Consider the following 25,773-nt stretch of genomic DNA (forward strand, 5'->3'; position numbering starts at 1 on the left):
AATATAGGATGCCTTTATTGCAATGGTTTCTAAATGTACCTTTTTAAGAAAAAGAAAACACGTTAAGCGTTGGGACTTCCTGGTGGTTCAGTGGTTAAGACTCTGTGCTTCCACTGCAGGGGGCATGAGTTCAATCCCTGGTTGCAGAAGTAAGATCCCTCATGCTGTGCAGTGTGAGTTGGGGGGTGGTGGGGAGTGGATTTCTTTTTTAAAAAATCAAGCATTACGTCTTTGTTTCTCTTCCTTATAAATTCTAAAAAACTGAAACATGAGAAATCTTTGCACTGTAAAAATGAGAAGTTACTCAGAGGAGCTTCACTGGATGGAAACTAGGGTTGGAATTCCTTCATTCATCCCTACAAAGAAGTAGCTCATGTACCTGGATGCACACACATATTAAATGAAGAAGACTGTAGGTTTGCTTCTTCCTGAAATTAAGGTTGGGAGTTCTCCCTTTGGTGGGTTCTGTCTGCTGGTATGGTGAGTGTGCTTTACCATTAAAATCACAGCCTACAAACAGCTTCCATTCATCTTTTTTTCTGAGTCGAGTCATAGCTGGCTAAGGATCTCAGAGTGAAAAAACAGATCAACCATCTATTTTAGTGATTTACGGGTCACTAGTCCAGTAAATTCAAACGCGCTCAGATCACAAATGGTTTACCGTGTTTCCTTTGTACGTTTTTTAAACCTCAACAGGTGGCATAAAATCAGTGTTTAAGAGCCACATTATTCTGAGTAACATTTTGCATGTGCTTCTAACTCAGCCTGTGCACGATTGTGAGCCACGGCTCTGTTCGCCTCCTTAGGAGCTGAAGCTAGTATGTGTCTTGCAGAGTGCTTTTCACCTCTAGCAATGATCATGAACTTAGATTTTTCACCATAAGCATGTAAAGGTTGAAGGAAAGTGGGAGCTCAGCAAACCATGAACGCCTGACTTTTTGCCTCTGATTTGAAACTCAGTGATGCGAGGAACCCTCATGGAGTTCTCGATGGCTCCGGCAGACTGCAGGTCACAATGCTGTGACTTGGGAAGTGTCATATGGTCACGGCTTTAAAAAAGGCGTGTGTACATGGTTAGCTTCGATCTCCACTGACATCCATTTAACGCTTAATACTGGAGCCAGGAGCTGGTCTTACCACTTGGCCGCATTCTCTTTCATCTTCCCAGTCCCTTTAAGGCGGCTCTACAGGTGGGGATCTGAGACCCAGAGGAATTGAGTAAACTTGCTCCCGATGTTGAGCTGGAAAAATTCTTAAACTCCTAGTTTTCACCATGGGCTCTAGGACTGTGACACAACTAAAAGTATTGCAGAGAGAAAACGCCTGCTCGTTACCCCTCAGGTTCCCAATCAGATGGGGGCTTCTTCTCTGAAACCTTCCTTGCCACCCATGCTCCCAGCCCACTGAAATCAGCCTTCCTGTTCGTGGTTCCCCCACGTCCTCCCGTGGGCTCTGGGCCAGGCGAGTTCAGGGCGGCCAGGTACCAAATCCCACCCGGTGATCAGTGAGCAGCATTCATAAATCAGTTGCCCTGGACCAGACAGTGGACCTGTTCCAGGGACTGAATCAGAAGTGGAGCCTGTGCCCAGGCAGATAGCCTGTGATTCCAGCCGCCATAACAGTGCTCCCACATGACTGGATGGGTTGCGGTGGGGGAGGCGGTCAATATTTGCTGAATCAGAAGTGACCATGTGTTCCTATCTTCCCAAGAGCCCCATCACTCCTGGAATGAGAAGCCACAGTGCCTGGCACAGTCCCAGGCACATGATACATTTGTTAAATGAACAAATGAGTCGCTGAGTGAAAAGTTTTAGAACTAGTTTTCAGTGTTGTTAGCACTAAATTGCAAGTATTTAAAAACGAAAGAATGGACCGTTGATGCCGTCTGTGGTATTTCCTGCTGTGAGCCTTAATGTATTTTTAATCGAAATGGTGAGATGTCTCAAGATGTCTGGATTTTTGATGAGTGAGGAAGAGGAGGACAAAGAGAAGGGAATGGAAATGTTCTGGCTGCTGGAAACTTTAAAAGTTACCACTTCATGTAAAATAGATAGCCAGTGGGAATTTGCTGTATGACTCAGGGAACTCAAACTGGGGCTCTGTAACAACCTAGAGGGGTGGGATGGGGTAGGAGGTGGGAGGGAGATTCAAGAGGGAGGGGACATATGTACACCTGTGGCTGATTCATGTTGATGTATGGCAGAAACTGACAAACTGACACTGTAAAGCAATTATCCTTCAATTAAAAAATAAATTTAAAAAGTTACTACTTCAGGCAAAGGCTTACTGCTTTTTATTCACAATGATATAAAAATAATCATTTTTAATGATAACAATTTAAGCTCTGAAATCATTCCTGTCTTTCAGTTCAGTTCAGTCGCTCAGTCATGTCCAACTCTTTGTGACCCCATGGACTACAGCACGCCAGGCCTCCCTGTCCATCACCAACTCCCAGAGTTTACCCAAACTCATGTCCATTGAGTCAGTGATGCCATCCAACCATCTCATCCTCTGTCATCTCCTTCTCCTCCTGCCTTCAATCTTTCCCAGCATCAGGGTCTTTTCAAATGAGTCAGCTCTTCGCATCAGGTGGCCAAAGTATTAGAGTTTCAGCTTCAGCATCAGTCCTTCTTCCAATGAATATTCAGGACTGATTTCCTTTAGGATGGACTGGTTGGATCTCCTTGCAGTCCAAGGGACTCTCAAGAGTCTTCTCCAGTACCACAGTTCAAAAGCATCAATTCTTTGGTGCTCAGCTTTCTTTATAGTCCAGCTCTTACATCCATACATGACCACTGGAAAAAACCATAGCCTTGACTAGATGGACCTTTGTTGGCAAAGTAATGTCTCTGCTTTTTAATATGCTGTCTAGGTTGGTCATAACTTTTCTTCCAAGGAGTAAGCGTCTTTTTATTTCATGGCTGCAGTCACCATCTGCAGTGATTTTGGAGCCCCCAAAAATAAAGTCTGCCACTGTTTCCACTGTTTCTCCATCTATTTGCCATGAAGTGATGGGACCAGATGCCATGATCTTAGTTTTCTGAATGTTGAGCTTTAAGCCAACTTTTTCACTCTCCTCTTTCACTTTCATCAAGAGGTTCTTTAGTTCTTCACTTTCTGCCATAAGGGTGGTGTCATCTGCATATCTGAGGTTATTGATATTTCTCCCAGCAATCTTGATTCCAGCTTGTGCTTCATCCAGCCCAGTGTTTCTCATGATGTACTTTGCATATAAGTTAAATAAGCAGGGTGACAATATACAGCCTTGACATACTCCTTTTCCTATTTGGAACCAGTCTGTTGTTCCATGTCCAGTTCTAACTGTTGCTTCCTGACCTGCATACAGATTTCTCAAGAGGCAGGTCAGGTGGTCTGGTATTCCCATCTCTTTCAGAATTTCCCACAGTTTATTGTGATCCACACAGTCAAAGGCTTTGGCATAGTCAATAAAGCAGAAATAGATGTTTTTTTTTGGAACTCTCTTGCTTTTTTGATGATCCAGCAGATGTTGGCAATTTGATTTCTGGTTCCTCTGCCTTTTCTAAAACCAACTTGAACATCTGGAAGTTCTTGGTTCACATATTGTTGAAGCCTGGCTTGGAGAATTTTGAGCATTACTTTACTAGTGTGTGAGATGAGTGCAATTGTGTGGTAGTTTGAACATTCTTTGGCATTGTCTTTCTTTGGGATTGGAATGAAAACTGACCTTTTCCAGTCCTGTGGCCACTGCTGAGTTTTCCAAATTTGCTGGCATATTGAATGCAGCACTTTCACAGACTTTTCCTATCTTTGCCCCCAGTGAATATATGAAAATAAACATGGGGTTAACGACTTTGAAATCTATATCTCATTTCCTTTAAATACTTCCACTGGAGTTAGCAGTAATTAGTGAAAAATAATCAAATTACTTTTTTAAAAGGAGTAAATACACTGTAAAATTAACATATTGACTGATCAACTATTTAGCATGAACATGACAAATTACCTGTCACTTTTAGCCTTGAAACTGACAGAACAGCAGAAAAAGTCACACAGAAAAAGCCACTTCCTCAAGAAAGATTTTTGACATTTTAAGCAAGTTAATTATTAGGATGGCCACTTAGAACTAAAAACGTTTAAATTCTCTAAATACATGTGACTTTCACAGTGCCATGTTCAGTTTATCCTTTATATAGCAACCCCTGGGATAAGACACTTTAAAAAAAAGCTGCAAACTTATATTTCCTTTGGGGATTTATAGAATTTGCCCAAATCAAGAATGTGCTTATTTTTCTGTTACTGCAGACATTGGTGGGCGTTTCTTCTTTGGCAGTTTAACACCAACAAGAGCTTGGATTCTTTTTAACGCTTGCTCGTTTTAGGTGCTTTAGAGGCATTTCATATTCCCTTGAAGCATCTGAAAATTCTCAGCTGGGGAACACGTCACACTCATGTGCTCCAATTATTGGTGAGAAGTTCTAATTTGTTACTAATGATCAAGCATGGAGATGTGCACTGATTGCCTTATTCTTTTTATAAATGTATCGTCTTTTCTTGTCATATACTGCCATCACTCCCTCGTACTTTGATCTCCTTTCCTAACTGGGATCTCAGGTTGGGAGTGGGTAATTACCCAGAATCCTAGGTTGGCCCCCTGGGAGGGGGTGGAAGGGGGTGACCGTTATCCATCCATTACACTTGGGCTGGGGCTACTTGACAAACACCATCCTAGAGCTTTATTGCCTTTGTGTGAAAGCATAAACTGCCTATTCATCATAACAGCTACTTCTTATTGAGTGCTCCCAGCTCTTGTGCAAAGCCTACAGCATGCATTAGATACTTAACCTAATGGCATGGTTTATCTGTAGCTTTTCATTAAAAAGATAAATTGACATTAACAAGCATTGATTTGCAAAGATTTATGTTGTCTCCTCCCTTATATTCTGTCTTGGCCCAATACGATTTACTCTTAAGAGGTGTTTTGTAAAATACACAGACGTGTTTTTGTAAAGGTATGATGTATATTTTAGGAATTCCCTCCATCCAGTGTGCACATTGCAGATCTGGCATTTGGGCCTGGGCCTAATGGAATATTTGCTTTGATAACTACACATCTCACAAAAACAAGAGCATGTTTGGCTAAGAGTCAAGAGACCTGAGTCTTTAGTCCAGTCTTTCCTGATTACACACCAGAAAAGCAAGCGATGGTTTTGAAATTTTCCTCCTGCTTAGAATTCTGTGTGCATGGAATGTTTCCTTTGAGCAGGGCCAGAAAATCAGGCGAGGGTCGAACACATCTCTTCTCACTGTAGTTTCGTTGTTTGACTCCCGGGCCTCCTCTTAGGTGGCCTCAGTGGTAAAGTGACATTGTCGTGTCCCCCGCCCCAGACCAAGGACAGAGCCCAGTGGCACAGCCCTGGAAACCTTCCTCTGCGAATTGACATCCATCATTCAGTAACCACTTTGAAAGCACATTAGCCCATTCTGATTCTGCTTGAGTGTATGATTAAGTGACCTGAAATGTTGATTAAAAGCTCAGGACGAGCACAGTGTTTTGAAGCGCACTGGCGTGTTGCCAGCCTTCCACCATCTTATCCCCCAAAACCCAGGAAGGGTTTTATGAGATGGCTTGTGCGATCAGAGTAGATGATGACAGTCACCTGCCTTAGTCTTTCTCTCTTTAAAAACAAACAAACAAAGATTCCTTTTAGCAATACAGAATGCCATTGGTGTAAAAATAGTGAAGCCTCCATTTAGAATAAACACTAATTGCCTAACCCATCTGAAGAGGTGAATTCTGCCAGTTAGTGCTTGTCATCTGCTGGGCAAATCTCAGCAGTATCCAGACTTTTCAGAAGTGCTGGGTGTCAGCTTGGAAGGAAATAGAGGTAATAGTCTTTGGGAAACCAGTCCGTGACTCCAGCTGGTGCTGTCTTGGTGACCAAGATGCTGATTAGGTGATTGAATAACGTTGAAGATGTAAGAACAGAGTTTGACTAAAATTGACTCAGAGAATGTTCATGGGAGACAGCAGGCTTTTTCCTCAGTGACTGGCATTTAAACATGTCAAATCCACAAATTAAATATTCAAATTACAAAAGAGCATAGGTTAGTTTGGTATCACTTGTGCCTCAGGAAACCTGGGCCGCCTTCTGAACATCACAGTTTCCTGTTAGGAGTATTCCTGAGTCATCTGTTGAAGAATCTCAAGTTTTTCCAGTGATCAGAGAGAACTCTGTTCTGTCTGTTTTTGAAATTTAGGACAATTTTTGTCTCAATTTCCAGCATTTCTCTGGTTTCACGGTGATTTTCTATAGCTGCTGTGCAATCACCACCTTTCAGGACCCATACAAAGAGGTTGTTCCTCACATTTTCCCTTTTCCTCTGAGATGCTCTGAATCTTTAGATTCCCCAATAAGAAGTAATTGCATCAGAAGTAATTCATGACATCAAATAGTTTGATAGATTTCAGTGCGTTGGCTAAGATGTAATCTGTGTTGGCCACCTTTTCAGTGCTCTAGGATATTTTCTGTCTGACCTGGCAGGGACAGCTATTTCAAGTTGTCCCAGTGGTTTCCAGCTTGCAAAGGCAAAGTGAAAGTGTTAGTTGCTCAGTCATGTCCAACTCTTTGGGACCCTCATGGACTGCAGCCTGCCAGGGTCCTCTGTCCATGGGATTCTCCAGGCAAGAATATGAGAGTGGGTTGCCATTTCCTCCTCCAGGGGATCTTCCCACCCAGGGGTCGAGCCACCTGCAAAAGCAAAAAGCCCACAGATTATTTTAGTGCAGTACAGGGCCTTAAATGACTCCATCCTACTTCTCCTCATTTCCATCCCAGAAAAGAAACAGAAGAGGCAAGTGAATAAAAGGTTGCATTTGAATAAATGTGGTATATTTTGAAGTATGTGGTTTGGGTTCTCTTTTAGTGTAGGTTCTTAACAGCAGTTGACTAAATGACATAGCTCTCAGTTTTGTGCAATTTATATTTTATACCAGCCCTGGACCACCCATCTGCTGATCCACCAAGGAACTGATTTCTCTGTGGACTTTCATCTGAGGGCACTTGAATTATGTATCTATGAATCCTGGGTGTTTCCCTGAACTAGCAGGAATAGGCATTCTAACAGCCCAAAGGAGATGTCATGTACTCTGTCAAGCTAAGTATTGGTAAAGCGCAAATGTTCTGTCAAGCTACATGTTAGATAATCATGCTCTCCTGTAAATCAGTGGTTTTTAGACTTTGGTATGTTTATCAGAATCACTCGGTGTGAGACTGACTGTCTGCACTGTTCATTATCCTTCCTCTGAGTAGGTGGTTTCAGGAAGGTCATGTTGACAGTAGGAGCAGATGACAGCCCCATGCTTTCCCAGTCCACCTCAGTCCACAGTGGGAGTTCATGGTCTGACAAATACTGTAGTCATTCCATCTTAGCCTCTCAGTAACCTAGTTTTTAATTGTCAAAAGTAAGCAAATGTATACTTCATTTGTACTAAAAATTAAAATCCCTGACCCATGAAGAGATCTTAATCAAACCTCACCTAAAACTTTCCTTCTACCAGACTTCTGTGTGGAAAACCCCCAAACATTAGAATATGACCTTCAGTGTTGGTATATTCTATTGGAAAGCACCATGTTTTGTTCATTTTGCTTCAGAAACATATTTCCAAGTGGGTAACAAGGTCTAGAATTTTCATTATGAAAAATTTTTGTGATGGTTCTGTTGGTTTCCATTGTCTTTGTGCTCTCAGCACTATGAAGGTAAGTTTTTTCTCCCCCAATTATTTTTATTAGTTGGAGGCTAATTACTTTACAATATTATAGTGGTTTTTGCCATACATTGACATGAATCAACCATGGATTTACATGTGTTCCCCATCCTGAACCCCCCTCCCACCTCCCTCCCCATCCTCTGGGTCATCCCAGTGCACCAGCCCCGAGCACTTGTCTCATGCATCCAGCCTGGACTTGTGATCTGTTTCACACTTGATAATATACATGTTTCGATGCTGTTCTCTCAGATCATCCCACCCTCGCCTTCTCCCATGAAGGTAAGTTTAGTAGAACTGCTTCAAGAAGCTCCAGGTTAGTCAGGGCAAAGCTGAGAAAAACTGAATTGCACCACATACTTCCAAAGGAAGAGGTGTTGGCATCTTGTTCCAGAGAATGCCAGGAGCCCAGCAGAATCCATCGCAGGGTGTTGACACATCACTTAGAGCAGGTGAAACATGACCTGCACAGGACGAAGACAACTTAGGTCCACAGGAACAGCGATGGAGGTTGGGGCGGGGGTTGGTGCAGAGCCTCTTATCTGATGTCTTTTATTTTTTGTAACCACGCTGCCAAACCAGTCATTTCAAGCTCAGTGGACCTTCGAGCCAGGTCGGGCTTTGCAAAGCATCTTGTCCAGTCTTCTTATAGATGAGGGAGTGGAGGCTCGGGTGTGCACTGCCCAAGTTGCCATGACTGGCATGGGATGGAGCCAGTGCACACTCAGTGGTAGACAGAACATCCTCTCCTTGTCCTGTCAATGACTCTTTCCCTGCCTCGTGGGCCCACCAGCTTTCTGTGCATGGGGCACTGTGAGTGCTGTATGCAAATAGGGGGCAGGAAGCCCAGGGCTCCCCTGCTCACATGCATGCGCCATTGTCCCATCAGATTTCACTTGCAGAACAAAAGTTCACAGATAAGTTATTATGAATTTCAAGACATTAACATCAGTGTATGAAACCAATCTTGAGGCCCTTCTGACGGTGGGCTCTATGTGATTTTTTTTTTAAACAAGCATCAGGGGCAAGTCTAATTTGGTCTTGAGTACCCAGGTATTGGGGCTTCCCTGGTGGCTTAGATGGTAAAGAATCTGCCTGCAATGCAGGAGACCCAGGTTCGATCCCTGGGTTGGGAAGATCCCCTGGAGAAGGGAGTGGCAACCCACTCCAGTATTCTTGCATGGGAAATCCCATGAACAGAAGAGCCTCTGGGCTACAGTCCATGAGGTTGCAAAGAGTCGGACACTACTGAGCGACTAACACACCCACACCCAGGTATTAGCAACATCATCTAGATTCTAGAAACCAATTTGGACACTGTACTAACAAGTGCCCTTGGAGGCATATCGTTTTTTAATCCCATTGCCTTGTTCATCTCAGATCCATTGATTTGTTTATAGCTTATTCACAGAGGTCGCATCCAAGCTGCACCTCTGCAGGGAGGTCTGGGGTGGGTGTAGGGATGCAGAGTGCCCTTCCAAGTTCATTCAGGCCAGATGGGCACAGACGTGAACCCCTCAGGGACAGGGAAAGGTCTGAAAGGTTTCAGAATCACTGTCTCTTCCTCTTCCTCTCTCCCTCCTTCTTGGACCTGTATGATTGTGGTGTGAGCGTGAGAACCCAGAAGACAGAAATCCTAGCCTTTCTTTTATTTATTTATTTATTTTTATTAGTTGGAGGCTAATTACTTTACAATATTGTAGTGGTTTTTGCCATACATTGACATGAATCAGCCATGGATTTACATGTGTTCCCCATCCCGATCCCCCCTCCCTAGCCTTTCGTGAGTACCCCATAGGACGCTTTGTACTGAGTCTCTAAGGGCAGGGCTTCATCGCCCTCATAGTAGCCTGAGGAAGGCAGGTCTCTACTGGCCCTTTTAACAGATGACAAAGCTGAGGTCACATGGCTTCACCAAGGTTGGTACCTAGTGGAGCTGGCCTTGAAGGGGTGGTGGGCATCCTTAGCGCATCTTGGGCAGTGACCCAGATTCGCCAAGGTGACACAGATGGTCACCTAGTCACCATCGTGGCTGCCTGACCCTTGAGTTCCCAGCTTTGGCATCCAATGGCCTGAGTCAGTGTCCAGCACGGCCTCTGACCAGCTCTGTGACCTTGACTGAGTCCTGTTGATCTGGGACCTTCTGTCCAGGCAGGGGGAGTAATTATGCCTGCCTCCCAATGCCATCATGAAGGCCAGAATGAAAGAGCGTGGGTTCAAGTTCCAGCAGCAATGTTGGTACAGAGGAGATTTCCCAATCCCTGAGTTCTGGCCACTCTCCACCCCTTTTGAGCTGGTATCACATCTCCGGGAAAAGGGGGGTATGGTGGGCCTTCTGGGCACAGTGCTACCTTGGTTCCACATCTACCCAGCTCTTTCACTGTAGCTTTTAAAGGGAACTGGCCCAGTGTCCCTGGTAACTGGTGCTTCCAGTCTTTTATGATGACTTGCTGATCACTGTAGAGGAGTGTATACAACAACTGGGCAAGAATAAGGTTTCCTTCATGCTCCCAGAGTTCTCAAGTTTTAAGGGTTCCCATCAGCTTTTTCCCTACCCTGACAGGCTCATCCCATAATTTGCCAAATTCTTCTGTTGAGAATTTTTGAAGCTTCAGTGTCTTCAGATTTCATTTTGAATTTGGAAATGTCCAGCTTCCTTCCCACTGGTGTGGGAGGTGGGTAAAGGGAAGTGATGTGTCTTTCCAGTGGAAATCGCTGCCCTCCGGAGAGGCTGCATTTATAACTGAGAGAGGGATGGTTCGAGGGAAGAATGGGAGGAAGAGGAAGTGGGTAGATTGAACCTGGGAGGCCTTTCTGGAGGAGGGGGCTTTGAGCTGTGCCTTCCAGGAAAAGGGGAAGAGCTGAGGAGGCAGCGTGGGAGGGATTTTGGCAGATAATGTAGAGAAAAATCCCCCTCAGAGCACCCCCGACCCACCCAGCTTTGAGGTTGAGCTACCACCTCCCGCTGGGAAAGAGGACACCCTCACCACAGGGGTCTCTAGCTAACAGAGAAGGAATGGCTCCATTGATCCCACAAGTGTGATCTCAATAGTTGCAGGTCAGCAGTTACCAGAAGGGCTTGGGAGACCTGCCCTTGTTCATATTGGCTGGTCCATGCTTGGCAGATGAGTTAATTGGGGGCCCTCCCAGGGAGAGCCCATTGATGGTATGCCACTCTTAATGAGGAGACTCAGCTCCCCATGGGATGTGATAATTAATCAGGAAGCATATTGTCAGGAGATCAGCTGCCTTGTCTCCTCATGTATGCCTTGTGTACACAGGAAAAAGGAGAAACTGGCCCTTTTTTCATTGAATCCAGTTGAAAAGCCCATCATCTCGTCCTTGTGTATGGTTTGGCTTTCAGCATGGTTCCACGGTGTTGGGGTCCTTTTCTTTCCGGCATGATGAGAACCCCAGAGAGGATATTGTTTATCTTCCTTGTTCAGCTTCTGGTTGTGGATCTCCTAAAGTCTCAGCCCCATTCAGGACCCCAAGCCATCTGCACTCAGAGCACGGTGTTTCTCTGACTGAGACCAAACCCATCATACCTTCATTCATCATCCATTATTCATCAACCCATCATCCATCGTTATGGATGACATCTTAGAAGAAGGGGCCAATGATCCCTCCCTCCTAAGGCTGTGATGTGAACTAAAGCAAGTAACAAATGGGCCCTTCTCGGGGCCTAACGGGGGTGCCTTTGTAACCTCCCTATCACCAGCACCATCTCTTCTAAGACAAAGTGCCCTCAATCTTAGAGAAACTATTCCCTCCACTTCCTCTTTGCTCACTCCCACATCAGAAGGAGCAGTGTTCCATCCTCCTCCACCTCTCCTGTGACCTCCATCCGTCATTTCTCCACCTTCACTTGATTACACACACACACACACACACACACACAGACACAGACACACACACACACACACACACAGACACACACACACAGACAGACAGACAGACACACACACACACACACACACACACACACACACACACACACACACACACACACACACACACACACACACACACACACACACACAGACACACACACACACACACACACACACACACACACACACACACACACACACACACACACACACACACACACACACACACACACACAGACACACACACACAGACACACACACACACACAGACACACACACACACCCAGAATGGTTAGAGACAAAGTAAGCCAGGGAAGATCATTCTTAACGGAATAGATCATAGAAGAAAAATCAAAATGGGCTTGACAAGTGGAATACTGGACCCGGAGAAACAAACCTGGGCACACAGTCCTATTACAAGATTACAATTTCAGCTGGATCACGGGAGCCTTGCATCTTGAGTGATAGTTGTGCTCAGACTTGGGAATTGCCATCATCCCATCAAAACCCTTCTCATGGAAGTTTCTCTGGCTGTGTGGTGGTAAAAGGTCCACTCTGCTTGGCCCTTGGCATCTTTCTTGCTCCTCCTGTACTATTCCTGTATTCCTTGCTCCTCCTGTAGTATTCAGCTCTGTCTGACACTGTTAGCATGATGCCCTTCATGGGACCTTTTTCTCATCCCATCATCCCACTTTGGCCTTATTTCCTGGCTTTTCAGATTTTTTCCTTCTTGGTCTCTTTGACCTCCCTTTCAAGTGTTTCCTTAACCTTTATATTTAGTCACTTTATTTTTTTTTTCATTTATTTTTACTAGTTGGAGGCTAATTACAAATTTGTAGTGGTTTTTGCCATACATTGACATGAATCAGCCATGGACTTACATGTGTTCCCCATCCTGATCCCCCCTCCCACCTCCCTCCCCATCCCATCCCTCTGGGTCATCCCAGTGCACCAGCCCTGAGCACTTGTCTCATGCATTCAACCTGGGCTGGTGATCTGTTTCACACTTGATAAAGTCAGTGTTCCTTAAAATTCAAATCTCAGTGTCGCCGGACTCTATAATCTCTCCCCAGTCATTTGTTTGCTGTTCATTTAAAGTATGTTCTTTGAAGACCTACAGTTGAGGACTGTTCTAGGAGCTGGTAATACAACAGAGGACAGAGACAAAAATGTCTGTCCACAAAGGGTTTATATTCTAAGGGAAGAGAGGCGATAAATGGATGAGCGAATAGCTAGATCAGTGGTGGATTGTGGTTAAAGTCACAGTGAACAACCAAGGTTATGGGACTGAGTCTGTCAGGGCTCCTCTTTTAGGCAAGAGAGTCAGGGAGGGTCCCCTGTGAAGGTACATTTGAGCACAGATGGACTTTGTGTATTCCCAAGGGTCCCTCTAGACCACAGGCTCCTAGATCCTCGTCTCTGGGAGCACCCAGTCCATCAGAGCCACGTTCCTGATTTCCTCCTGGAGGCCATCTGGGGACCCCTGAAACCACACAGACTCAGCTCTCGTGCCAAACCTCTGCCGCCTCCTTCGTTTCCCCATGTGGTTCACAGCATGGCCAGCTTCTCACTCCCCCAAGCTAGAGACTCCAGACTTCCCTTCCCACCTTCTCCTTTTCCACTCCCCTGATCCAATCAGGTGTCAGCAGGGTCCTTGCCTTCCTCCTCATGCCCTCATTCACACTCTCCTTCTCTCGCCTGTACTCCATCAGGATACTCCGAATGAGTTTGGCAGCCTCTAGGTTTGCCCTGTGCCATGCTGTCATTCCCCCTGCCAACAGGGCGATCTTCAGAACTCATGGGTTAGATCTGCTCTCAAGCCTTCCATCTCTACCCACTGCCTCCAGGATTAGCAGATGTTCAATCTCCCTGGATCCCACTCTGCTGGTTCAGCTGCCTCATTTCCCTCCCCACTACCACACTCTATGTGCTGGCCCCTCTGTCAAGAAAATCATCTCCCCAACACTTTGAAAATACCCTTTCTCCTTGTGTATGCTTTTCACCACTTCCTGGACTGATCTATCCCTGCCCCACCCTTCCCTGCTCTCGGTCTTTTGCCCACCTACCTTGCAGGCTGGGAATCCCTGGTGGCTCAATAGTAAAGAATCTGCCTGCAGTACAGGAGACCCAGGTTCGATCCCTGGATTGGGTTGATACCCTGGAAGAGGAGGTGGCCACCGACTTGCCTGGAGAATTCCATGGACAGAGGAGCCTGGCGGGTTACAGTCCATGGGGTCACAAAGAGTCGGACACAACTGACTAACACAACAACTCTGTAGGTTTTTAACCTTATTGCAGTAGCCAACTCTGTTCTGTGAAGCTTTTCCCTGTTCTCTTTCCCGCCCCCCTTGCCCTCCTCTCCTTTGTTGGGATACAATAGTGCTTGTATCAGATTGGATTCCCCTGGTTTAGAAGGATTCTCTGTATTCCATTAGCCTACAGTGTACCTGATTGAACCATGAGAAACTCCTGTTCTTTTAGTCAATATCAGGAAGCTTGTATGGTTCAATCTACTGTATCCAGTTGATGTCAATACTTGTTATTCCTATTTTTGACTCTGCTTTCAGAAATATTTGTACCTGCCACCAGAATGCCTTAAAGCATGGGCTTCAGAATAATTTTCAGCTCTTGGAGATATTTTGTATCCTATTCATTCTACATAGTCCATTTTTCTGGCCAAAAATGGATGTGAACCTCAGAAAAGTTCTCAATGTATACTCCACTTTCTTTCTGGCTATGAACAACTTTTCTGTTATGTGTCTTCTGATTCACATGGTTTGTCAGAAACACCACTGAGGATTTGAGGCTGCTTAGAAAGTGGTGCAATGGTAACTTCTAGAATTGTCATACTCATTGTCTCATGAAAAGAAAATGACAAAGTTGTGAATAAGGCAGAAGTGATGCATAGTCTATTTATAGTTTTTCAAGGTAAAAAAGAGATCAGACTATCAACCAGAAAATTTGTAAATATTTTGTCCAATGGTTATGATTTCTGTAACTCTGATACAGAACTAGAGTGGCCCCTAAATTTAGAATGTCTTTTATATTCTGCCTGCCCACTTCCACCAACATTTTAAAACGCTCTTCTTAAGTAATAACTCCCCCCCAAATTATTCTATTCTGCCATTTCTATAATTGACTGATTTTGCTTTTGATTGAATGATTGCACTTTTTAAATAAAACCTGATAATGTAGCTAATCACAATTGTGCCCTTTTGTGCTGAATTGAATTTTGTTTTGGTATTAATTCTCTCTTGAACTGCTGAGGGAGAACAAGCCTGTCACGAAAGAACATTTGGCATCTTCCCCTCTGAATACACCTAAGCCATCTTTAAAAAATGTTTGCAGACTATCCTGTGTGGACACATTGTCAGGTTACATCACATCCGTGTTTCTTTTTGCAAGTCTGAAATCTTAGGCTGCCATGCTTCTCAATCCCCCCACCATGAGACAATAAAGTTGGCTGGGGCCGGAATTCAAGGGGCTAGTTGATTGTGGGCATGGTCTCCGAAGACAAGCCTGAAAGTGGAAAATGAGATGTACAAAATGAAAAATGTTGAAACAAGCTAAACTGGTTTTTAAAATCTTTTCTGGTTCAACCGGGCCAGAGGCATTGAATGTAGAAGTCTTCAGGGATTATCTCACATGAATGCATTAAAAGCTCAGGTTGTTAGAGGATTTTGATTCAGGATCTTTTACCTTTTTTTGTTTTTAAGTGTTGAGCAACAGACCTTCAAAACTTGGGACAGGATTTTTTAGGAGATGGTGGCCTCCTACCTGTCTTTATGTCTGCTTCTGAGATGTGTTCACCCCCAAACCACTAGCAGACTGTCTGAATCAGGAAACCCTTCACCCTGTACTTATAAGTGGTCATGGCTGTATTTGATTGGAATTTCTAGAATTTTTTTTTAATTGAGGTACAACTGACATACAATATTATGTTAATTTTAGGTGTACAGCATAGTGATTCAATGTTTGCATACATGGCAAAATGCTCACCATAATATGTCTAGTTGCTGTCTGTCACTTTACAAAGTTAATACAAAATTATTGACTGTATTTCCCATACTATACGTTACATCCCCATGATTCACTCATTGTTATAACTGGAAATGTTAATCTTAATCTCCTTTACCCATTTCTCCCTCCTCTTCAAACCCCTCTCCCCTCTGGAAGCCACCAGTCTTGTCTCTGTATCTATGAGTCTGGATTTTGCTTATTTGGTTTGGTTTGTTTGTTGGATTCCACATATAAGGGAAATCAGATGGTACAGTATCTGTCTTTCTCAGTCTGACTCACTTCACTTAACGTCCATGGATGGACTTCGAGGGTGTCACACTGAATTTCTCTAAATCTTTTGAGTAGGAGCAGTCAAGGTGAGCAGGTCAAACAAATTTTAAAAATGGTGCAGAAATTACTGATGTTTGGAACCATATAGCTTATAACTCTGATATATATGCTTAGATGGGTTGAGAACATTGGTCCAATAGTACCTGAGGATGCAAGGAGACTTGTGAGAGCAGTAGTCACAATCATTGTTTTTAAAATAGCCTTTCTGCTGAACAATTAGAATGTCCTTGAAAACAGCCTTTTGACTCTGAATGCAGGATTCTAAGGACTAAGGCTCCATACAGAAATAACCACATCCAAGAGGTAAAACCACTCTAGTTTGATTTTTCAACCAAGGAGTCAGCAAACTGTCAGCCAGATATACTTGTAGCATATTATGCTCCTTTAAAAATAAAGATGGATGCTATTTTATGAAATAGGTTTCAGCTGAAGTTTCTCTTACTATCTCATATGTTAGCTATAGATCAGGAAAAGGATTCTGGGGCTGAATTGCTATGCTGCTGTTGTTAAATCGGTGTTTGGGCTCTCCTTCTCCTTCTGTCCTTTTCCTCCCCTCTTTGATATGTTCAAGTCAGTCTAGCTAGCTTGCTAGAAGTTGTGTGAAAGACACATTTTAAAAAATTGAAGTGTGGTTGATTTACAGTGTTGTTAACAGTTTCAGGTGTATAGAACAGGAATTCAGAAGATATTCATATTGCATATCTGTTCTTTTTCTGATTCCTTTCCGTTGGCGATTCTTCCAAGATACTGAGTATAGTTCCATGTGCTAGCAAGTAAGGTCTTGTTGTTTATCTGTTTCCTGTATGGTAGTGTGTATAATCTAACTCCTAATTTACCCCTTCCCTCCCCTTTCGCCTTTGGTAACAGAAAGTTTGCTTTCTTCTGTCCATCCGTGGGTCTCCTTTTGTACATGTTAACTGGTATCATTTTTTTGTTTTTTTACATTCCACATATAAGTGATGTCATATGGCATTCTGTCTTTTTCTGGAAAGACACATATTAAAGAAAGAAAAAGAAAACGGAGACCCCAGGCAAGTCCTTTAACTAGATCCTAGGGTCTAGGGTCAGGGGTAAAGGAAATAAAACGAACTGGTGCTCCGTCCAGGGGTCCCAGGGGAAGGCGAGAGTTCCCTTGTGGGAAGAAACGAGGCTTTCTGCAGAAACACAGGGGCCGGCGGAGTGCCGAGTCACGTGGTGGGAGGGGGCTCTCGTCTCTCTCACAGCCCCTGCTCTGATGTCACAAATCTGTTCTTTCCTGGGAGAATTAATTAGCATTCATCGGGTGCAGTTGGCGAGGAGGAAGGAGGGAGCCGCAGCGCGCGTGTAGGCAGGCGAGCCAGAGGCGCAGCGCGATCTGTGGGGTTCGGGGCGGGGGGGAGGGGGGTCCCGGGAGTCGCATCGGGGACTCGGGCAGCGGCGGGCAGGGGTGGCGGTGTTATAACCGGGATCCTCCGTGACGTATGGCTGCCGGCCCCTTGGCAGCTGTCTGTCTGGACCAGTAGGCGGAGGGGGATTGACGCCGCCGGAGACTTTTGCATCTTGGAAGGGACTGTAATCTTCTGGAGTGAAGAACCGAAGCTCTCCATCACCCGGGTGTAAATAAGAGGCGGAGGGGGAGAGCAAAAGAAAAGGAAGAGGAGGGGGAGACGTGGGTGTCGGGGGAAGCGGGCAAAGCATTTTTGGTGGATGGTATGAAGCCAGCCATGGAAACTGCAGCGGAGGAAAATGCTGAACAGAGCCAAGAAAGAAAAGGTACCCTGGGCTCTGACAAGAGCCTGTTTAAAGCTTTTCACTGGGGGTGGGCGGTGGGGGTTAGAAGGGGGTAGCCGGATTTGTGTCTGGTGTAAAAAAAAATCGGCTCTGAAACCATCCGGATGGCCTGGTCTGGCTCTTGGGGTGGTTTTCTCTTAGAGGCTGGTGTTAAATGAATAGAGAGCAGCCTCTTTTCAGTCCAAATCTTTCTCCCAAACGTGGTATTGCACGGAAGGAGGTCTACAATCTGTCACCTTGGGAAGCTGGGTTGGGGAAACTGTCTGTTGTAATTACTATAATGAGCCCTAACTGAGATCCTAGGCTCTGCAAGTTATATTCCGGGGACATGGAATGCATTGTCTTTTAGTAATGCGGAGGGGAAGCTGGAGGGACACGCGTATTAAAATACGCTTTGGTTCTGCTGATGCTGTAGTAATTTTGGACATGCTCTAATTTTTGTATTTAATACGATTGCTATTTCTGTGTATCAGACCCTAACTCTGATGTGTAATAACCATTTACAGTTGGAGCTTGAGAGAGAAAACATCAGCTCTGTGGGCTAGTACTGATGGAAGAAGGTTGGGGGGGTTGGTGTTTTGCTGTTTCTGACTTGGAGATCTCTGACAGGAAAAGCCACACAGGTCCTGTTCTTCAAAGGGCATCTGAGAACACATCCTGATCTTGACTTTTGTGGGGAGAAGTCAGTGTTTTGTGGTAGGAAGATGGCAGAAAATAGAGGCTAACATTAATCTCTCTTTTCCTAGATAATGACTGGTTCAGGTTCACTACCTCACAGAATCAGCTCAGGCCCTGTGAGGTGAAGAGCATCTCACTGCATTGTAATTTACCTCCTTCACCCAAAGTTACTGTCCTAAAGGCACCAGAACACGTTCGGTACCCGCAGTGGCTCTTATAGCAAAAGCTCCCCATGCTAGGGTTATTTCTCCTGACCCTGACATCCACTAATAGTCACTAAACAATAGTCAGTCTCCCAGATAGAGGTACAGGTATGTTTTACATAAGACTATGTAGGTTGATCCTTCTGAAATTCCTGATAGTCAACCATTTTGCATCTGCAAAAATAGCAATTTCGAGAATTTCACCATGCCAGCATGCTTGGGTAGAACAGTCCTTGAATAACATTCTCCCCTAAACTGAGCAATTTCACTTTTAAAATTAATTGCTTTTCAAGGTATGATAAAATATGCAGAGAACAAAATGTGCCTTTTGAACCGTTTTTAAATGGATAATTCGGTGGAATTAAGTACAGAGCATTTAGATTTCTACAATTGGTAGTTGAGCTTAATCGCTGCGGCAAACCTACTGCCCCCCCCCAAACAACAGCAAAAGCCAGCCCCTATATCCCCCTGCCTTTTCTTGTATGTATACATTTGTTCATTTATATGAGTGACCAAATAGCAGTAAGGGAAACTCGCGGGAATATTTGTAAAGCTGAGGAACTGAGATAAAAGTTGAAAGATTGATTTCCATGACAATTAGAGACAAAGCTTGGGCGATGTAATCACGCAATAACAGCATTGTTGTGAAGAAGCCAATCACAGTTGTAGCAATTTTCCCCAAAAATAGATAGATACAACACATTTTGTATTAATATGCAGCTGAAACCACTTTTGGGCTCCACAGAAGCAAGAACAGGGCATAAAACCAGTGTAGAATCCTTACTACCAGACTCTGGTTCTCACCATTGTTTATCTTCCGGAGTGCTATTAATTCATATCCATTAAATATTTATTATTTAATACCAAAAATCTACAGCTGCTACTCCATCCCTGGCAGTCTGTATATGAAAACTCATTAGCAAGGGTTTCAGAGACAAAATTAGAAGCAAAAAATAATTTCTGGAGGAACTTTAAAAATTACCAAAATGGATAAACGCTAGCTGTTGAGTAGTCCAGAAGTACCAAGTTACTGCAAGATATGGTCACACATATAGTTTATACTTGAGTAAGAACATGGGCCCGGGATTGGATTTTGACCACAGCAACGGGGGTCGCGCTTGCCCTTAACCCACCGGGAGTGTTGATCTGGACGGCAGCCTACATGCTGAGCTTGGTTTAAATGAACAAGTTCATCTGCCAGCAGGCAGGGTCAGAGCTTCCATGAGTGTGTCTTTGTAGTGTGCCCAGTTTGCTCTCCCATTGTCGTCCAAGTCTCATACAGGGGCATAAATGATAAACATGTTTGGACATGCTTGCCACTCCAGGATTCCTTCAGATTGAATTTTAAACTTATAAAATCAGTGTTCACTTGATTGAAATTAACATTTACAAGTTTGACACAGAGAATGCATTATATAATTCTTGAGCAGGTGGATCTGTGGGGGGGGGGTGGGGTGGGGTGGTGGTGGTGGTTTCCTTTAAGCCTGTCACCAAAGGATTTATTTTAGTAAATTGAATCCTCTACATTTTGTCACTTCCCACAGAGTGTTTTATGCACATGTATTTTTCCCCCTCTATTCTTCCTTTCCCAGTTGTTTTCATAGTTGGTGGTACAGGCGATACTTATCTCTGATTTTGGAGTATTATTGCCCAATGGCTAAAACCCAGTAGCTTGTGGATTAATGGCTTCAGATAATTATTAATAATGTTTACTAAATATTTGTTATAAACTGACCTCAACTTTTCCAGACAGTGTCACTTCTCAGAGTTTTAGCAGGACAAAGAAAGCTGTTTCTTTAAACTCAATCAGAATGACTTTGTTCCTATTGTAAACAAACATATTCCAAGTCCTTAAAAAAAAAAAAGAAAGCATATGTGCTTTGAAACAATCTCCTAGCTTTTGTCACGGAACCCTACTGGATGCTTGCAATTCACAAGAAGTAATTTAGCCCTTACTCAGGAATTTTTACAGAAAGCAAGAGGTTTTCTCAGAAGGATGTAAAAAAAAAAAAAAAGCCAAATTATTACCAATGACAGTTTTTAAATCGGAAGCATTAAATTAAATCAAAGTGTTGAGGATTCATTAAGCAGATTCATTGAAATGGAATAAGTGGAGGAAATGAATAAGACAGAATAAAAGCAACTAGATCATGAGACTCAATAATAAAGAGATGAGAGTGAGGTTTCTATTTATTTCTGTGGAGTATTACTTGATGTCAATTCATTTGTGAAAAACCAGTGCATCTAGACTCACTGGGAGGGTGTAATCTAGGGGCAGAAAAACAATTGAATCACTTGCTCTATTGGATGGAAAAAAAAACCCCTAATTATCTGTTAGGAAAATTATTTTTTATTACATGTAGGAAATTGGAGTCTACTGAAGCAATTGTAGTCAGGCTAGTTAAGCTCCTCTGAATCATTGCTCAACTACATTTCAGAACTCCAGGTGTCAAATTTCTAAGCACGTAAAATGAAAAATGTAGAAAATCAGGAATGATGTGTAAAATTGCAGGCCATAGTCAACATAAGAAATGAATGTGAGTGGTTGATATAATTATAAAATGAACACATCCATTTAAACTTTTAATCAAATAGATATAATTTCTTAGGTTTTTATTTTTTAAAAAAATTGAGTGAAAGATGTGCACTTTTGGCCAAAAAAATTTTATTTGTATTGTTTTTGTTTGAGAAGGAAAACATTCCTCTAGAATATCTGACCCATAGGCTAAAAACCCAGAGGGACACATTTAACATGTTACACTCACCCTGGTGATCTGGGAATTATTTAATGTTGAGATTTTTATGGACATTTTCTGACTTGATTACATACATATGGTACGGAGAAAGTTGTAGGTGCAGTTTTCTTCCTATAACGATCTGCCAAGGAGGACATTTGAAGAGAGGGTATCTGGGGATGAGACTGTTGAGAAAAGCAGGGCCGGCCAGATGGTGCTGGACATATGTGGTAGGTATGATACAGCTTGCTTTTATTTATTTTTTTTTAGAAAATTTAAATGTGGAGAAGATCTCGGCAAGCCAGTTGGTACCTCTCTTCCTTTGATACGATCATTTCCTTTTAAAGATTTGGTCTTGCTCATTCATTAGACAAAGAATTCGAACTCATTTCTGGAGATGGAGATTTACCTTCCTTAGAAGTGAGCGGAAATCTTGAATTCCGATTGTAATGTTAAAAAACATCATCTCTCTCTGTTATTTGGGAGTACACGCCAATGTAAACAGTCTTCATAATGTGACTTACTAGCTTTGCTGTATCTGAGAACACATATTGTAACCAGTGTCCCCATGATGTAAGTTTCCCCTCACTGGGACTGGTGATAAATTGGCCTGTTCTGAGATACTCACTTGCTTGTTTCTCCTTGAGGTCCAGTGTCCATCCATGTGAGATGGTTGGCCAGGAATGAGGATGGCTGTGGGGCGGAGGAAGAAGGTGGCTTTTAAGAGAGGGAGGCTATACTCCCACCTTCACAAATGTACCTGGTTGTGCATTCTTTGGTTCATTTCTTTATTCATTTAATAATGTTCCCCTTTGAAGCATCTCCCTTCTTTTGCCCTGTCAGCTCATGTCATAGGAGCAGAAGGTGCCAACTCATTGTGGGAACCATTCTGTAGAGTATAATCTTGCTTTTAACAATACTCTTGCTGACTGGTGGCAGATTAAATCTCAGATGATGATGCCCAAGAGGAGAATTTTGATCCTTGGCCAGCCCAGAGAAAGTATAATCGAGAAAATAAAATATTTTCCTATTTTGTAGACTCATTTGATGAATTGCATTAATTTTTTTTTGTCTGTTCACTCCTTACTGACTATCTTTGAGATCAGGGATCAGTGCACTTGATCTGTAATGGGCCTGAGAGTATTTAGGCCCAGTGGGCCACACAGGGTTGTAACTCCTCAACACTTCCAGGTAGCATGAAACAGCCATAGATAGTGGATAAGTGCATAGGTGTGGCTGTGTTGCAGTAAAACTTCATTTGCAAAACCAGGTGGCCATCACTGGCTGACCCCTACTATATCCTATAGTGTTGTTATAGCATCCTTTAATATTTTAAATCCTACTTAAGTATAGAGAATGACAGACATAGCTTCCAGAGACCTGGCCCAGTGAGTATGGTTTATTTCTTTATTTTCTTTAGGAAGCTCAGTCTTTGTTATATAGTTGCTTCCAGTGATAATTTCCTAGATGGCAGAAAGCACACCAGCCTGCAGCTTGGTTATCCAGCCCCATCCCTAAATCACAGCATCTGAGTCAATGGGGAGAAAGTGTCCACAGCATTATTTTTATTTCCTTTCGTCAGCCCCCCTATTGTTTGTGTCACGCCCATCTTTGGTGATGACCACTCAGTTCTGTGTCTCACCTCAGCCTCAACCATAAATAGCATGCAGTTGGCCAAGAAGTTCATTGGGGTTTTTCAGTTCCCCCTTATGGAAAAACACAATCAAACTTCTTGACCAAGACCATTTCTGAGATGTCATAGTATTCTGTGCTTCCTCGAGAATATCCAGTGGTCTCCTGCCCACGTCTCCCTTCTACTCTCTAAGGGGAGCATTTGCAGTCTTCCCACTGAGGAACAGAAGCCAAAATCTTCCTATATCTGTACGTTTTCCCCACTTCTTGACAACTGGCAGTCCAGAAAGGACGCCATTTTAAAACACTCCTCAAGCTGAGGCTTCCCCTCATGATCACGTGACTCCCTTTTAGGTTTTGGGCCCCTGTTCTTTTAAACAAAACATACCCTATGTTCTTTGAAATTTTATAATTTGATACTTACTGTCTTTTAAGTTTGGCTCAGAGATACAAAATAGAGGGTTTTCTTTCCCTTCACGTGGAAAGATGAATTGTTGTCCAGAGGCCTTGTCACCCACTTAACTGACCCTGTCTCCACACCTGCAGGAAGAGGAAGAATGTTGAACTGAGTGTCTTGGGCATGGCCGCCAGGCTTTACTCAGAAAACACATTAGTGTTGGGCAGCGCATGATTTTTCATTGTCATTGCCAAGCAGCCTGTGTCTGACTGCCCACATGAGGAGATGAGGGCAGAGAAGGGATGAGTTGTTGACTGACATTTCCTGAATTGCCTACCCTGCCTTGGGTGAGGTCAGTGTGGTTGGGGGTGGGGTTGGGGACCTAGAGACCCATTGCTTGAGCCACAGGGTCCCAGGATATTCTCTTGCATTCAGCCAACTATTTATCTAGCAGACATGGATTGGGCACCTGCTGTGTGTTGGACTTGGAGAGAGAAATTTTTTGAAAGGAGGATGAAAACTTTAGAAGTGATCGAGCTACTGGGAATCCTCATGCTTGAGGCTGACATAGAGGGCTTATAGCCACTTTAACCAGGAGTATGACTTGATCTCCTGGTTCTTTCCACCGGCCCCTGCTTTTGGAGAGTAGCACAACCCATGGTGTGAGAGAAACTCCCCTGAAGAGTAAACCAAAACTCTAAATGCAGGAAAGGCTGAGAGTTCAGAACTTTTAAGAACCCTGAAATAGCATCAGGAGCTTGGGATCTGAAACACGTCTTGATGCACAGAAGCACAGCTTACCTCCAGACAGACCTCAGCAAAAGAGTAGAAACAATGACAGCACAGGCCACAGTTGGATAACCTGCCCTCTGGAGTCACATCACCCACATTTACGCACAGGTTCCTCCCTTCCAGCTGTGTGATCATGGGCAAATAACTTAACTCTGAGTTGCCCCTAGCTTCTTCATTTGTAAAGCTAGAGGAATAATAGTACCTCCTTCATAGGATGGTTGTGACAAACACCTTGATCTTAAATGATTGAGGTAATGGTAACAGTCAGACTGTTTTTATTTTGCGTATTGGCATATCCCAAATGTTCTAAGCTGTGATCACTTAGGAAGGTATCTGATTTAAACCTAATGCATGTGTAGAGGCCATCTAAATTTCACAGCCAAGGCAGATCCATCTCTTCTGACCCTAAACAAGGTCCTAAAATAAATTGCTTGAGGGAATCAGATCCCCATGATTCCAGGTGGGAAACTTTGAAGTGTGTCCAGTATTCTATTGGAGATCAAAGAAACCCAACTAAAGAAATTGTGGACTGACTGGAATAACAATCATGGACTGAGCAGAAATTCTTTTTGAAAGGACTGTTTTGAAACTTACGACTCAAACCTTGGAAGGACTAAAGTGATTGGCAGAATCAGAGCATGTGACATTCCTTAAAAATGTATTGACTTAAGTAGTTTTGTCTGTTACATATAGTTAAAAAAAAAAACTTTAACACTTTGCATTAAAAAAAAAAATTCCTGAGGGAACAGGTGTAACATGCTTTGTGTGGTGCCCAACACACTGTAACACATATCTCCATTTAACAACAGAGTCAGCAGCGGTAAAAATACTTCTATTATGCGGTTCTGATCTTGTCCTCACATCCTTTTTCCCCTCTCAAATATCTTTAAAAGCCTTTAACTCTCCTTAAATGTCTCTAAAAAACATTACTTTATCACAAAACCAAAGAAATTTGCCCTAAAACACCACCTAGAAATGTAGATCTCCACTTCCCAAGTGGAAATACCACGAGAGTTTTCAGAGACTGTGGAGAGCGGAGTTGGGTTTCATAATGGCTGGGGAGGTGTTCAGTGGATCTGCTCAGGGCATTCGCTCTTTTGCCTTACATGTGATGGTTTACTTAGTCCTTATCCTCAGTGATCTAAGATGCCCGATGGGGCATTATAATGTGCTCTTCTGATGGAATAATTCCCCCACATCAATGTCAGCACCATTTGTTTAATCCTTAAATATTTGTGGCACCCCAGAAGCTGTAACACATCATTAGGTTTGATAGGATTCTCAGCTAGAAACTGGCCATAGTGACCTTATGGTCTCTTGAGATTTCAAGGTTGTAATTCAGCTAACAGTTACCAGCATCTGATTCTGTGTCAGGCAAGTTGGTAGATAGTTTTCTGTCCACTTCCCTAAGAAGTACGAGATATAGTCAGATTACCAGTTGGGACCTACTTGAGTCCCCAGGAGGCCACTTGTCACCTTGTGTGTGAGGAAGCAGTGCTTCAAGCCCAATGCCCACAGCCCTTTCTCTGTCAAGACACTGGGAGATCACTGAAACAAGATTTAATGTGGAACATTC

The 25,773-nt window shown here is 43.4% G+C and overlaps 1 protein-coding gene across 5 annotated transcripts in view; it reads left to right on the forward strand.

The window, feature by feature from the left end:
* GPM6B (glycoprotein M6B) overlaps positions 1–25,773 on the forward strand; it is a 154,833-nt gene that overhangs the window by 94,194 nt on the left and 34,866 nt on the right. For 2 of the 5 annotated variants that reach the window (XM_020894940.2, XM_020894941.2), the window contains exon 1: positions 17,376–17,742. The exons of 1 other annotated variant lie outside the window; for it this stretch is intronic. In XM_020894940.2, the coding sequence (XP_020750599.1) occupies positions 17,682–17,742 (61 nt within the window). In that variant the 5' untranslated portion in view covers positions 17,376–17,681. Of the gene's footprint in view, positions 1–17,375; positions 17,743–25,773 lie in introns of those variants that run through there. 2 more of the 5 variants (XM_020894942.2, XM_020894944.2) reach the window with 2 other exon arrangements.

Source organism: Odocoileus virginianus, unplaced genomic scaffold (assembly GCF_023699985.2).
Source record: "Odocoileus virginianus isolate 20LAN1187 ecotype Illinois unplaced genomic scaffold, Ovbor_1.2 Unplaced_Scaffold_6, whole genome shotgun sequence".
Lineage (NCBI taxonomy): Eukaryota > Metazoa > Chordata > Mammalia > Artiodactyla > Cervidae > Odocoileus > Odocoileus virginianus.